General features: G+C 40.0%; 1 protein-coding gene across 1 annotated transcript in view; it reads left to right on the top strand.

Annotated features, from left to right (window-relative positions):
- tusc3 (tumor suppressor candidate 3) overlaps nucleotides 1-13,403 on the top strand; it is a 58,545-nt gene extending 45,142 nt beyond the window's left edge. The window contains exons 7-9 of the mRNA XM_053419137.1: nucleotides 1,587-1,650; nucleotides 6,160-6,234; nucleotides 13,309-13,403. Coding sequence (XP_053275112.1) covers nucleotides 1,587-1,650; nucleotides 6,160-6,234; nucleotides 13,309-13,403 — 234 coding nt within the window. The remainder of the gene's footprint in view (nucleotides 1-1,586; nucleotides 1,651-6,159; nucleotides 6,235-13,308) is intronic.
- Nucleotides 13,404-14,878: the final 1,475 nt, after the last annotated feature.

The raw sequence follows: 14,878 nt of genomic DNA, 5'->3' as shown, positions 1-14,878 counted from the left end.
GTCTGTCAAGATGGTCCCTTCCAGCTGTTTACCTGTCAGGTGCCTAACAGCCATGCACAGTGTCACCTCAGATTAGGGTGAAGGAAAACTTGCAGATAAATTTCTTTGCTGAGGAGTTGACAAGCATCATGGATATTGTCAAGAAAAGTGTGTGTGTCGCGTTTTGCTTTCTATGGAATGGACGTGCAATTATTCTTACACTGATGGCAAAGGCCAAACATGAGCATCATTATAGCTGGAAACACAGAAGAGTTGCAAGGACTAACTGCTCTCTAATGATTTGGAACCAAACTGTGGCGTTTGGGTGCACAACGAACAGCTTGCACAAGGCGGCTTCCTGAAAGAGGCGGTGTTATGCATGCAGGTTTCGTCCTGAGTGAGCTTATAGCAAAGAGGCTAAATCTTGTTCTGAAGGGGAATTTATGATTCTCATCATCATACCAGCGTCAGTTCATCATACAGGTGACTAGCATCATCACCATCACTACCCTCTGACATCAGACGCCTCACCAAAAAGAAGCATTTACACCTATTGAAATAGAGAGTATGAGTTTAATCGTATAGTATGACCCCTAGAGGACACTACAAAAATAGAGAAGCCCTTGATGGGATCAAATGTGTACAAAAGGTAAGATAAGTTAAGATGAACATGAACCTGGACAAAATGTGAATTCAATTAATAACAAAGAGAAAATTCTGAGTTTAGAAAATTGGATCCAAAAAATAATCTAATTTCACCTGTATTCCTTTAGCCATGACTACACTATAACTTATTCCAATAACGACAGCTCATGTATTTCCAAAGAATCAAAATATGTTTAAATGATATGCTGTGTTGTCTGTTTTTCTGTAAGCGTTTGAGCGTTTGATTGATTTGGTGATCTGTTTAGTTCTCTAAAACATTTGGAAGCCGTATTTAATACATGATAGATGAATATAGAGAAGGTTTTACAGTTCTGGCAAGTTTAGCAGTAGGAGTCTGCTTTTAGAGGGTGGACAGTGAAGGCCATCGAGTTAATGCACCTGTGTGCTGCTGAAGGTTTAAATTGATCTCTGTGCCCACTTTGTGAAATGGCAGCCCCTATATACACCTATGAATGTGTGAATTCCTCATGACTCAGAACACACAGACAAAGCCAGAGATCGATTGATGCTTGTCTGAAGTGTTGCTCCACATATTGTCCCTCACAATTTTCACAAAACCGTATGTGCTTTTCATGTCCATCATGATAATGCAAAAACTGCGATTAAGCCATGAACGCAACTTTTGGCTACGACAAGATCAGGGTTTGCTTATTATTAAACAAAATGATTGCACCAAAATATAAATAGGCGTGAATATAAAAAAGGGTTGTGCTGTCTTTACTGGTAGTTTTTCTAATACCTTCTTTGCTCAGTGTGTACAGCTTTTCTGCTGTGTATTTCGCACCATCTGTTCGTCACTGTTCCTAACTCAATTCTCCGTTGCACTACTGTATGTTTTGGCACTCCTTCAATTAGGAAGATTCACTGAGGCTGATACCTGGCGTGACCTTTTGCCAGGTGAAAATAACAACTCTCTCTTTCTCTCTCTCTCTCTCCCACAGAGTTATATTCATGGCAGCAGTCAGGCGCAGTTTGTGGCCGAGTCTCACATCATCCTTCTTCTGAGTATCCTTACGCCAGCGTGTTGTGAGTCCCCGTGTCATGTGGTGACATAAATTGAAACATGATGCCTTCAAATGAAAATCATGCTGAGTAATTTGACTATCTGTGAAATGTTTAACAGCTCATATTGACGACAAACTCCTCTAATTTCCCATTTGCTTACATGCAACACCCAGGAATCCACTTTTATATATCTGGAGCAGCATTACTACTTTGCTGCATGCCACTTTCATTTTCCCAGCATGAAACCTTTGTCCTCTGTGTGCATGCTCCTTAGGGAGTCTGCCTGCCGGACTGAGCAAACACACAATACAAAGACAAGAGTTTGTTCTCTTTTAACTCACCTCCTTGCCTGATTTGATCCAATTGATGATATACTGTGTCTGTGTGTATGTGTGTTTTCCCGTGTACTCGCTTGGCAGGACAGATGTTTGTGTTTGTGTTCTTCTCTGTCGGCTTGTGTACCCAGGTGTACTTGCGCCAGTGCCTTTGTATGTGTGCAGGTAATGATACTGTTCATTCCTCGCTGTTGTGTTTCTCCTCGGGGGAAATAGCAGGTCCAAGGTTGCACCTGCTTCAGAACAATATTTGTCTGTCCACGGTCCCACTCTTTTTTTTTGTTTGTTTTCTCCTCATCTGATTACATCTAAATGAAACGAACACATGCACACAGTCACACCTGCTGAAACGCTAACACAACTACTCTCTTGTCTGTGCAGGTGGTGTTAACTTATTTTATGACCGTCATAGACATCCCCATGGATTTGACCTTGTTTGAAACCCCTTGTACACACATCCACACACACATCCAAGTAGAAATTGCATTTGCATATCATTTTAGGATGAGACAAAAGCACGGATGTACGCATTTGGATGTTTTATTATTATTTTTGTGAGTGATGAGTTTCAACTTATCAATGTAGAAGGTATGTGTGGGAGATATTGCTCTTTCAACATATGATGACCACATTTTTAGGAGTTTGGACGGATACATGGCGATATGAATCCTGGGATACTTTGGCCATAATGGAGCCACGTGTTGGATCCTTAGCTGCTCAGGAATTGAAGGACCCTTGAAATGAGACTACTTAGTCGCGCTGCTGTGACAAAATCAGTCTTCACATGCAGCCACCTTAAGGTTGCGGCCCATGAATAGCGAGAATTTCTCAGCTAATGACTTAAGATTTTGAATCGCAGACATAAACACACATTTTCCATCTTCCCTGGCGATGCCCTCCCAGAGCTACACTCGTCTCTCTGCCATTAGTCTGGTCGTCAGCGGGTGGAATTGAGCTCAAGGTCAATCACCTTGAGATCTGTTGATTTACTGGGCCAGTGGAAGGATATACCACCTGAAAATCTCACCCTCAGCATTCATCCTGTTGTTTCTGTCAGCAATGAAATCGTCAATAAATGCCAGGGGGAGCCGGTTCCATTTAGATAATAGATCCCCATCCTCGTTTGACAGATGAGGTGGTGGCTTTAGGTCACTAGCTGTTCTTTTTTTCTATCTCTACATTTCCTTTTTTTTTTTTCTCTGCAGACTGACCGGTCTGTTTTGAGGTGTACCCAGAGTTTTCATCTTGTGCTAAATACTCCTAGGTTAATGTCATCATCATTGACAAAAAAATCGCATGCATGCTTGACTTGCATGCTCTTTAAGATTTTCTGCTCATCCATGTGACTTTTGTTCCTCGGGCCAACCAAGCGTATTTTGTCATTTTCAAGTTCTCCACTGTTCCCCTTTTCCTTTTTACAGTGTACCTGCTGACTTTGGCAGCCAACTACTTTCGATACTCCACATCAAAGTTAGGAGCCAGATATGAACGCTGTCTGTACATGCACTATACATGAACATTTAAACAGCACACATCTGCCCATCAAACATTGCAAGCGTCCAATTTCTGGTATTTCGGGCAATATCTCTTGAAACATTTCTCGAACGGTTCCATCACTATTAACATAATCCACTGTTACGCCCCCCAAGGAGGTTATGTTTTCACCTGTGTCTGTTGGTTGGTGTGTCCGCGGGATTATGCAGAACCCACTGAATGAATTTTCATGAAACCTTGCGGAAAGATGGAACATAGGCCAAGAGAGAGCCCACTCACTTTTTTGATGGAATACACAAAGAAAAACTTCCCTTTCATAAACATTGCAAAGGCAGTTTTTTTACATTTTGACAAATTTTGACAGAGAATGAATGGATCTTGGTGAAACATCAGGGATATGTAGGAGACTGATATCCATAAGTTTGAGCTGTTTTGTGATGAAAACAGGTGTTTTTCTTTCTGCTTTCTTCCTGTTTGGCATTCTGCTGACATCTCTAAACTTGAGCAATTTTAGTTGAGTGGCTGAAGTGACTATTTGATGACAGCTATTAGAACCTAGGTTTGAAGGCCACTCTAGTGTGAATATTTTCCAGGCTGATCAGGGTGCACTATGATGATGGATACAATCAATGCGGATGGCAGACCTGGCAGTAGGATGATAAGTGGACAGTAGCTGTGGTGGCAGTTCACAGCAGTTTGTTAAATCTAATGGGCTCCACACCTTCCGATGTTCTCCTGCAGGAGACAGGTGTAGGTGTGGGACGTCTGCAGCCCCAAGGAAAACTATTTATTATCATGACTTTATTATCACACTGTGGCGAAGCTTCTTCCATCCACCCAGACAGGATGATCCATGTTTCAGCTCCGTCCCTGTATGTGGAGGTATCTCTATTGTTTGTGTCTCGTGCCATTCACCATATCATCAAGAGGAGGCTTCAGTGTCTGCTCTGTGTCTCTCAATGTGGCAGCCTTTGTTTGTGCACCCCACCAGGTTTTCTTCAGTAAAGTGTATTTGTATGCAGAGCACGCTGACAGGAATATGTAATTGGGTGCTTAGCAACGTGAGGCTGCTCACTGTTGTCTGAACATTTCATCATCAGATGTTTTGATTTCCAAAAGACATATCACAATAACTTAATGCTGCAAGTACATGGTGCCAGTGTGTGTCCCGCCAGTTAAAAAAAAAAAAGTCATAAAAGAGAAAAGTGGCTTTACAGGCCTACATCGTCAGTGGTTCCCCTCTTATTGGACCTCTTGATAAAGACAAGGGAAACTCGCTGATGATTTTAAAACATTAAAACATTATACGTCCTTGCAAAGAGAATGTAAAGTTGTCAGCGGGATCTGTGTCACAGATTGGGAACAGCATTTAGAAGAATAAAAAAATATCCTCGATCAGGATTAAATTGCTTTCTCTTTCTGCAACTCTGTGCTGATTTAGTGCAGCACAATTACCTTTAATTTGGATAGATATGAGGAAAATGGCAATGAAACATTAGATTTAATTGATTATTTCTATGAAATAATTGTGCCTCTTGTATCTTGGATGTTTCAGTTTCTACTTATGGAAATTTGTGATTCCTATCTTCATCTACTTGTGTCCCTTGGTCTATGTCCTTTTTTATTGTATTTAGGAGTACCTAACTGAGAGCCAACCTCTGTCATTAGAAACTCTCAATCATCTCTGAGCTCCATATGAGCTTTGTATAGATCTTTTTTCTTTTTCTGCTCTGTGACCATTTGGTATTCTGGTGATGTCTCTAAATTTGACCACTTTACTAAAGTAGATGAAGAGAAATTTTGTTGACAGCATTCAGCAGCCAGTTTTTAAACCTCTTCTTATGTTCATAAACAAATTGAGCCTCCTACTTGTAAGATGGTTTCAAAGAATGTTTCTCAGATGTTTATCTGTTTGGAGGGAGTCATTAAGAAAATACAGTCAGTCTCATACTCCAGGTAGTCGACATCAAATAGGCATCAGTGAAGAATACCTTCTACTAAAGAAACACAATCACTTAACTAAATGAACTTCAACAGCATTAAAAAAAATCATGCACTTCAAAACGTTGCACTGTCTGTAGCTCAATTATCTTATTCTGACCTTCATACACTCGTACTTCTAAGAAAACCCCTCATGAACACACTTAGTTTGTGCCACAATCAGGAAGTGACCCACTCATGTAAGCTACGTGTTAAGTTGTAAGTGGGAGCGGAAAATAAACAGAAATAATGAAATGTCTTCCTCTCAGTCCACAGCATCTGTGAGAGTGTGTGAATGCATATTTTTATTTTGTGTTTAAAAGCAAAGTTGTTTAACGTGAATGGCTGTGTAATGCTACCCAAACACTGCAGTGCAATACGCTCTTAAATTATCAGTTCGATCAACTCCTCTTTGACCAAATGTCAACATACATGAGGGTTATGACCTTTAAATTAGTCTGTGTTCATTCTTAGGCTGTTTAACTGGATTTCAATATACGTTCACACCATATACTTTCCGCTATAGCATTGCATTTGCTGTACTTTCTAATCTGCTTTACTACTTCTGTGCAGATTTATGTACAGTATATGTGTGTATTTTGTAACTGTGTTTATAGCATTTCTTCCCGGGGCGTTGTGTGCTTCCTGCTTCCCCCCTCCTGTACGCTAGTGTGTTGTTTCCTTGACAACCTTGTCCCAGATGCTGCAATCACCATGGGGATGGTGCTGCTGAATGAGGCGGCCACCTCCAAGGGAGACGTCGGCAAGAGGAGAAGTAAGTTACAATTATATATTTTTTTAAGTGTGTGTGTTTAGATAAATGAAGAAGGAATAAGTGTGATTGTAAAATCAATTCAAGAGAAATCTGATATAAGAGAAACTGAATAGGTTAAAAATGCAAAAGTAAAGCAAAAATAAATATAACGATAAATTATATTTTAGGTCCATGCAAGAGTATCTTTAATAGTCAGTTCTGAATAATATTAAGCCCTGGCTGACTACAGCGCTTTGGTGAAGCTCTAAACAAACTGTGTGAGAGTGAGTTTTTCCTTCAGCGATTTGTGTTCAGCTCCTACAAGCTTGTCTCAGATCCTAGACGGAAACATTAAGCCATGGGCTGAATGTACCGCCAGTGTTATCCCAAGGTCGTTTAAGTTTTAGAGGGACTACACAGTTCAGGGTGTGAGAGGAGAGTGACTACAACTCCTCAGTACCACTTTTTATTTTACTGCATTACACTGAAATAGATGTGTCCTAACAGAAAACTGGACAAACACTATCTGTAAGGTTTTTATATCAAATATTTTTGTTTGTTTCACATACATTTGTCCACAATTTGTCCCAAAGTATCTAAAACTGCTTTTGGAAGAACAAAAATGTATATACTTTTTTTCTTTCAAATCATGTGAGATAATTTTCTGTCTTGTAATTGCGGCAACATCCTACAATCCCAATCTAGAGCAAACTGAGTTCATTTATATTTTTATATTTATGTTCATACGGATCTATAAGACTATTTGGAAATGATTTGTTCATAAAACAACCACCGGAAATTCTGTGGGTTAAATAATTATTAAGTCTGAAATTGGTAAAACTGGATGTGCTAACACGCACACACATTATGAGACTTTTCAAAATGGACCTAATTTTGGCCTAACAAGGAAATTACTTTCGAGCAGAGGCAGCCATTTGACCTTAACAAAAAAAATCTTGTCTGTTCCTGATTGGTCTTCTACTTTTTCCTTCACATTTAAGGAGCCACACATGTCATGTGCGCAGAAATTACTGTTGGAATCCAGTTGGGTCTGTTTATGCTTTTGTTTTAACAATGCACAATAAATGGCCAAAATAACGCAACGCTAAAGGCAAAAAAATTGAATCTAGATTGTTTTCCCTCACAATCTGCTTTAAATTAACATCTAATTTATAAACAGCAGCAACTAATTAAAGACCTTCCACAGGTCAAAGATGACCAGCAAGCTGAGAAAATCAGAACTGGACAAAAATACATTAACCACATAAGACCTTACCAAATGTTTGGTTTAATACAGACAAAGAAATACAAATAATTACTTTAACATCTATTACTCAAACGATACAATAATACACTATATACAATACATCATAACTCATTAATACTCACAGTGGACCACCGCAGTACTGATCAGCTGTTCAGACATACACACTGAAGCAGGTGGAAGATATGACTGATATTTCCCTTGATTCCCACATTACCTGCAGCTAAATACATATTTATAAATGTTGCATTGAACACGTAAAATCCCTATTGAGCAGCAGCACCTCCATTAACTTATTCATATTCATGGACGCATGTCTCCTCACCTACTTTTTCTTAGTCATTAAATAATTAAACATTCTGCTCATTTATCATTTCTGCTCTTTGTCTTCATAAGAAGAATTACTTTGCTCCATTTACTTCCTTCTACTCGCCATATGTTTGTTTTACTGAGATCTATGGAGCAGAGGTTGATCTGTTGTTCTCTCTGTAAATATGCACATGCCCCTGAGAGGCGGAGGATGGTTGATGCCAACCGAGTCTCGTGTAAACCTGGGTCAAAGTGAAACAATGCACAATCAACAGCAGGAAGAGTAAGTCAAAGGGGTGCACTTCACTGATTGCACTGAAGGTAAATCTCAGATGACAGATGTCTCTGAATAACCATATGCAAAGAGCAACCAATTTTCGATTTTGCAGGGTGGTAAAGATGCAGGGTTTTCAGCAGTAATCAACTTTAATGAGGCCCCTGAATCGTAGAGGTTTTTGCTATAGCTGTTTAGTAACCAGGATTTCCATGGTGTTTGCACTTACATTTTCTTTACTCATTTTTAAATGGTACATCCTTATTCTACTTTTAAAATATGTAGCTGAATAAACAATGATTGCATGTTGTTATTAGTGAAACAGTAAGTGATACTAAGATTCTTGAACATTAAGACCATTTAATCCAACAGCAGAGTTACTCAAATTACCAAAATGTCTGGGCATTTCCCAAATAGTGGCTCTTGGTGTTTTTGTGCTTTCAAGATAACATGTATTTGTGTGTTTCTCCCTGCTCAAAACAATCGGGCAACATTCCATATCAAGTCTCAGCAAGTGGCATAAGATGTCAAATAGAGAGGTCGCAAACAGGGATAATTAATTGATGTCAAAGCTGTCATGTGGAGTTTCTGTGACATTTTCATCATCCTCTCCGGTGTGCTAAAAACGCAGCAGAGAAGATGAGTTGTTTTCCAAAAAACAAAAAATCACACAATGATGTAATAAAAGGGGGGGGGGGGGGGGCAGGGCAGCTGAGATAAGTGGATAATTTAGGAATGTTTTTTTCTCTTTCTCTAATATCGCAAGATAGGTCGTTGGCTTCGGCAGATTTGCTCTCCGGGAGTTTTCCCATTATCTCTAGATTATCAGAGGGAAGGTAGATGTTAGATGCCCTGTATTGGTAATTACCTCAAGCACTATATATACCGTATTTCACAAGTGGATTTCATTAAAGTCAGTGTGATGAAAAAGCAACTCAAGAAACCGTTTGATTGCCTCTGAGGCCAAACACTCATGCATACACACAGGTACACACACGGGCAAAAGAAAAAAAATCTAAGGATGATATCATCAACTTTTTGTTCAACTGTTCCTTTGAGAGCTTGGCAATTAAAATGATAACGATTTTCAATATCACACTTAAAAAATAACACGCACACAATTAACATAAGTCTGTGTGTGTGTGTTTACATAAATATCATATGTCAAATACAACATTGTCACATACTCACGCGCACAGGGACACACAAATTGAACAAGTGCACTGTAAAGCAGCGTACAGAATAGTTGTCTGTCGGTAATAGAGAGAGGATTAAGCTTGAATCGGAGTGTAATCACTGGATGTGGGTGTTAAATCCCCGGCACATAGCTTCCATACACTGATGTGTGCAGCTACAGGAAGTTATCTGCTGCTTTCATGGCCATCTGCACCAGAAATCACAGCGCATGCACTGTTCCTTAGTAAGGGAGTTACCGAACGGGTAAATTGAGTTACAAGATCACTACATATGCAAAATCTGTGCGCGGGTGGGTGGTGGGTGGGTGTGTGGGGGTGGGATGAGATAAGTCAGAGGGGAGGCGAAAGTGAAGCGGGATGATATGTAAAGGGGAGTAAAACTTCAAGGAGGGAGGAGAAGAGAAGGGGGAAGAGTAATTGAAAAGTCAGGAAACGGTGAGATGAGTCATTTACAGAAGAAAATGCAGAATAGAAAACTTTAAAATATGACCACAACCCCAAAAAGTTCTAATCTCTGTATTTTGTGATGCCAGCAGGCAGTGTAGAGGTACCTCATCTGTTCTCATCTCAAGACAATGGAAACTCATTAGTGTGTAATTGAAATCTAACTGGCAATGTGATGCGACACTAAATACTTAAGGTGTTTTATTTGTTGTTGTTTCTTATATTGTTATAATGCAGACTCTTGAAGACCCAGTGGTGTAAAAGTGTTAACATCGCAATCCTGCAAAGCAAAACGTGAATCGATAGGACCCACTCATTCTCTTACAGTAAAGATGAGAGTTGGGCCTGGTTGAAGTGAGGTGCACACAGCTTCAACCATTTTTCAGCATCTTTTCATATGGATGGCTGTTGTTTCCAGGGCAACCTGAGGCTGACCAGCGGCCAGTTTGACAACCTGTTAGCTTGGGTTGGCGCATCTCTGTCGAGTTTCATCATCAACACTGATTGGTTTTCACCACATCGTGTCATGCAAGACTTTTGCTGAAGTTCCAAAAATGTATATGAGCGGCTGAAGAGTATTTGCAACTTTGCATTGAGTTTGTTTGGGGTTAGCATTGTAAAACCAGATTGTGATGTTAAAAAATTTAAAGTATTGAATAAAGGTGGTATAAATGAGTGACAGGGCAGAAATAAATAGAACTTCCAAAAACCAAAGTGTAAAAAAAACCTTAATAACTACTCTACCGCAAAAACACAAACAAAATCAAAACCCCAGTTAGATACTTCACTTGGATAAATGTAGACATATTACAAATTAAATTAAAATACAAAATAAAAGAAACTGAATTGCATATGTTCATGATTCACTTCAAAAACCCCTACATATAGTTTTTTAAACAACAAAAATGTGGTGACAAATGCACAAATTCTACAAACATACCCACGCAAACACCCGACCGAAGCAGGTCTACTTTCACGTTAAGAACTTGCTACCAGAGAAAGACAAGGTGAGGAGATGATTCATATTTCTGGCTTTGCTCTGTTATTGAGGTTTTGAACAGGCTTATATTTGCCTTGGCAAACAAGGTTATGTTTTCATTGCTGCATGTTTGTTTGTTTTTCCAGCGGATCCTGATAGACAGGCCGAACCAGGATTTTCTTTTCACTTTCTATAACACAGCTCCAATACGGCGGTAGCCTTGTTGGAGGTTCGCACTCTCAGAGCGGCCTTCCAGCTGGTGATGCGTCATGTGTGATGCTATAAAGTTAACTGTTAAAATGGAAAAGAACTGGGAACGTGGACTTTATCCACAATTCATCCACATCGACACTTGTGATTGGGTGAAGAAACAATGCATTGTGGGCGGCTGCATCCAGAGGTTGAACTACTTAATCAAGTTAATAATCATAAGATTAATTGTTAATAACTGTTTAGCATCAATTATCTATTCACACGTGTCTCCCAATGAGATACAATAGGTTTGACTTAATGTGTTTATTGGCTTCCCGCTGCTTATGGAAATGTGAATTCATTTTCTTCTCCATGCCAATATATCATGATTTGAATTGAGCCAAGTCATGCAGTCAAAAGAGGAATTACCACCTTTGTCATTGAGGGAAATCATTCAGCTTAAACAACTTGTCATTTCGCCAAGGTCATAAATCTCTTAGTATATTAGCAGGCTTAGTGTGTTGTGTGTGTGTGTGTGTGTGTGTGTGTGTGTGTGTGTGTGTGTGTGTGTGTGTGCGTGTGCGTGTGTGCATGCGTCTCTCAGGCATAATTGATGAGCTATGGGAAATACATCCCACTATGCTTGATGAAGACACACAGACGTTTTGTCTGACACACAATCTCACACACACACACACACACACACACTCAAACTCACACTCACCCTCACATTCGTAGATGGAGATGTGGCAACACTGGGGACAAAGGGACACACAGGCTCTCCCTGAGGACACACTCAAATATGCATTGGTCTCAATCAAGTCACTCAGTCAGTGTCATTCATTCACACACACACACACACACACACACACACACACACACGTTTGTGTTAAAGTACTTATTTTATTTAATTAGTTATTTTCATAAACTTTATTTAACCTCAGGTCTCTCTTCTCACCTCCTCAAAATAGTATATTATGAGTGTTTTTCAGTTGACAAGAACAGAAGTAAAAGATAAAACACTCACTGACACTGATTGGTGGTCTCCTGTGTGTTTGCGTATTTAAGTGTGTGTGCCTGTGGTAGATGGATGAGGGCCTGACTGTCATATCAATCGCTGTCACAGATCCACAGCTCTAATACAGCACAAGACACACTCCCTGAACTCATGATGTGTGTGTTTGTGTGCGTACCAGGATTCTTATGTTGAATTGTAAATGGAAGATATCCATGGGAAGGGGGAAGTTAAGGAGGTGACAGTGAGCGATGGCAGCAAACACTTTTAAACGTACAGTGCATGCATTACAGATGACACAACGCAGACACACAAAGGGTGAAGTCCTAAAGATGACTGACAGCACATACACACAAATTGACGCGAAGGATCTGTTTTACATTTTCGCAGCCAAATCGTTTGACTTTTCTGACGTCTCCTCTCCTCTGTCTTTACCTCCCTCTCTTTTTCACACACATGTATAGACACACCCCCCCCCACACACACACATCCAAGCACATATCTCACTGTTTAGTCTCCAGGAGAGGTCCTCATCCTAATCCCTGATTAACAATATCAGACGGTGGTGACAGTTTAATTTAACACGGTGCTTCTCGAGGATTAGCTGCCACATAAGGGGTGTGTGCATACGCTCACACGCCCACACATACAAACACATGCAGACTAAAGATCACGCTCATGCTTATGTATACTTGACTTTAGAATAGCCACGGAGGAAATTAAATGATAACAGCTGCAAACACAAGTTTCTGCAACACCGCAAGTTTGATAAAGAGAAAGAGGCTTACACCGTATGTGGAGGGATTCTCTAAATAAACAGAAATGTTAGAGGGTTTTGGCACGAGAATAAGCACCAGTTGGTGTTTTAGAAGAACTCTTCCCTGGTGTTTCAGCAAATGTTTGAATATCTTTCCATGGTATCTTCCACAAGTTGGTATGGGAGCCTGCGTAAGTGCAAACTTGTGTTGGAGCCACCGACAGGGAGAGAAGAGGATGTTTTGGGTATAGACTGTGTGTACACCCTGCAAGCACATTCAGTTTTTAACAGAGATCAAACAGCGAGTTGCATCAGCGGTTATAATGTGCGTGAAATTATTTAAATTGATGCCTTTAGCCTGGAATCAAATATTCTCACAGGCCATGTCTTATAATTACTATACATATATCAGGAGGTCTGCAGGACCTGCAGAAAGTAAGACAAAGTGTGTAAATTCTAACACATCAGTGTAACATTTTAGAAACTTAAAGATCATTGTGAAGTTTCATTTATTGCCTGTTTTTTTACTTGATGGTCCATTCTGATACTGTCATTCTAACCAAAACCTGTTTCTTATCTGTGTGTGTTTGTGTGTGTGTGTGTTTGTGTGTGCGTGTGTGTGTGTGTGTGTGTGTGTGCGGGTGTGTGTGTCTGTGCCTTTGCAGTCATCTGCCTGGTTGGCCTTGGCCTGGTGGTGTTTTTCTTCAGCTTCCTGCTCTCCATCTTCAGGTCCAAGTACCATGGATACCCTTACAGGTAACTATAGCAACCGTTAGCACTGTACAGATGCCCACACGAGTTTCACCAGCTTCCTCCACAGTTACTTAAACACAATATACAAGAATACAGTGATTCTTAAAAAAGAATTCAAACTTATTACAAACTTGGTGCAAAAATCCAGTCCAAAACAGGATCCATCTGTTTCTATTATTTGATTTAAAAACATTTCTTCGACTCAAAACTTTAAAACGTCCAAGTTCCTCCTCACCTTGTTATTTTGTTACATCTCTTTACACCAAGTTAGCAGATCTACTCAGGTTTCTCAAATGCTGATTAACCTGCTAAAAAGACAGTCAAGAGAGTTTTCCTTTCTGTTTTTAATCCCGGGTAAGTTATGTTTGTGTTTGTGTGTGTGTGTGTGTGTGTGTGACAACTCATACACACACGCACCTGTCACAGAGAACCTCCCTCACCTCGCTGTCTTGCCAGTGCTGCATTTTGCAAGACAGGAAAAATGAAGGCTGTTGCACATCATTGCCAAGATGTAAAAACACAGCTTCATGGTTAGTTATGCACTAATGCCCGGCAGTTCATTGCACGTCATAACGTTGATCAGTAAAGGTGCAGCATCAGTGTCTAGACTGCCAAAATAAAGACGAGGAAGAAATTAGCATGTTTAACCGGGTGTCATGTTTCCATCTGTGCCGATGCCAATTACAAACCTGTGTCTACTGCAGAGTCATTTTACAGATTGCATCCAAAAGCCAGATGTCAGTGGGTTTTTTGACAAATTGAAAAGGGGCTTCACGGCTAAAACTTCCACAGAGATTTGTACCGACTTTTAAGATTCACCACGTTTCTTCAAGCTTTTGCTGTACACTCAATATATTTTAAAATCATGGATGATTTCTGTAGGTCGTCATAAACAGTAGTTTGACGTGCTTTGACACTAAAACCCAGTCAAGCCCTGTAGCTCAATGAGCCAGATTTGAGCTAAAGGTCGCCACCACATACCATAAATACCCTGCAACTCTCCAGAGTCTGGGTCCACCAGCTCTGGAGCACCTGTAGGATATAACAGCTCAACAACAGAACCCACACCAAGCGGCGTGCACTCTCCTCCGCTGCTGGAGGGGATTCAGGGTGTCAAAAAGTGAGGCCGCTGCAACAGGGCAGGTCATTTATAGTTGTGACCTTAAGCCAAGACTCAAATTGATGGACATTGTTGCTTTTGTTTATTTAAACATTTTATTTGAAATGTTCGTAGTAGCCAAATAGTTTTCTAATAAAAAGAAGGACCCTGATTTTTTGCATATTCAGTTAATCTGCTGTGCTCTGAAAGAGTCTCCAGGTTTCACTAGCTGTGAATTATCTATATTTACTAGAATTTACTTAATGTAAAGAGCAAACTGAACTACTTCTGTGCTCACTATTACCTCAACAAAACTGATGAGTTGGATCCATGAAACTTGTGATGGACTTAAGAAAGAAAAGGTTGGAAAATAAACCCAATTC

Source organism: Pleuronectes platessa, chromosome 3 (assembly GCF_947347685.1).
Source record: "Pleuronectes platessa chromosome 3, fPlePla1.1, whole genome shotgun sequence".
Lineage (NCBI taxonomy): Eukaryota > Metazoa > Chordata > Actinopteri > Pleuronectiformes > Pleuronectidae > Pleuronectes > Pleuronectes platessa.
This window is presented reverse-complemented; position numbering and strand designations above follow the sequence as displayed.